At 40.5% G+C, this 1105-nt stretch overlaps 1 gene segment (V, D, J or C); it reads right to left on the reverse strand.

Annotated features, from left to right (window-relative positions):
* Positions 1-1105, reverse strand: part of LOC104523671 (Ig mu chain C region-like) — a 2807-nt gene that overhangs the window by 123 nt on the left and 1579 nt on the right. Inside the window, 1 exon segment of the C gene segment in view lies at positions 1-277. This exon segment is cut by the window's left edge and continues 123 nt beyond it. Coding sequence covers positions 1-277 — 277 coding nt within the window.

Consider the following 1105-nt stretch of genomic DNA (forward strand, 5'->3'; position numbering starts at 1 on the left):
AAGCAGGTGAAGATGTTTCCAGCTCCCCAATCTTCTTCGTTGACGCTTAACGAGCTGTAGGTGATGTAAGAGACGGAAGGACGTCGTGATTGGATGATGGGGGGTAAAGTGATGTAAGAGGAAGTAGGGAGGGGTTCGCCGTTGCGTAACCAATGGATGAAAAGATCCGGCGGGTAAAAATCTTTCAGGAGACACGTCAAGGTGAGGGTTTCGTGGAGAGAAAGTTCTTCGGTTGGTGGGGGGAAGATGTAGATGGAAGGTGGTTTGGAGGCGGGGTCTGAAAGAGAGGAGGGGGGGGAAAAAGGGGAGGGGTTGAATGGGAGGAGATTTGGAGGGAATTTAGGAAATTTGGAGGGAATTTGGAGGAGATTTGGAGGAAATTGGAGGAAATTCTGAGGAAATTGGGGAAATTTGGAGGAAATTGGAGGAAATTGGAGGAAATTTGGAGGAAATTCGGAGGGAATTAAACAAATTTGGAGGAAATTGCACAAATTTGGAGGAAATTGGAGAAGATTCTGAGGAAATTGGAGAAATTTGGAGGAAATTGGAGGAAATTTGGAGGAAATTGGAGAAAATTTGGAGGAAATTTGGAGGAAATTGGAGAAAATTTGAGGAAATTTGAGGAAATTTGAGGACATTGGAGCAAATTTGAGGAAATTTGAGGAAATTGGAGAAAATTTGAGGAAATTTGAGGAAATTTGAGGAAATTGGAGAAAATTTGAGGAAATTTGAGGAAATTGGACAAATTTGGAGGAAATTGGAGTATTTTTGAGGAAATTTGAGGAAATTTGGAGGAATTTGGAGGAAATTGGAGGAAATTTGGAGGAAACTGGAGGAAATTCAGAGGAAATTAAACAAATTTGGAGGAAATTGCACAAATTTGGAGGAAATTGGAGAAGATTCTGAGGAAATTGGAGAAATTTGGAGGAAATTGGAGGAAATTTGGAGGGAATTTGGAGGAATTTGGAGGAAATTGGAGAAATTCGGAGGAAATTGGAGGAAATTTGAGGGAATTGGAGGAAATTTTTGAGGAAATTGGAGAAAATCTGGGGAAATTTGGAGGAATTTTGAGAAAATCTGAGGAAATTGGAGGAAATTGGAGAAA

Source organism: Antrostomus carolinensis, unplaced genomic scaffold (assembly GCF_000700745.2).
Source record: "Antrostomus carolinensis isolate BGI_N321 unplaced genomic scaffold, ASM70074v2 scaffold13344, whole genome shotgun sequence".
In the NCBI taxonomy this organism is placed as follows: Eukaryota; Metazoa; Chordata; class Aves; order Caprimulgiformes; family Caprimulgidae; genus Antrostomus; species Antrostomus carolinensis.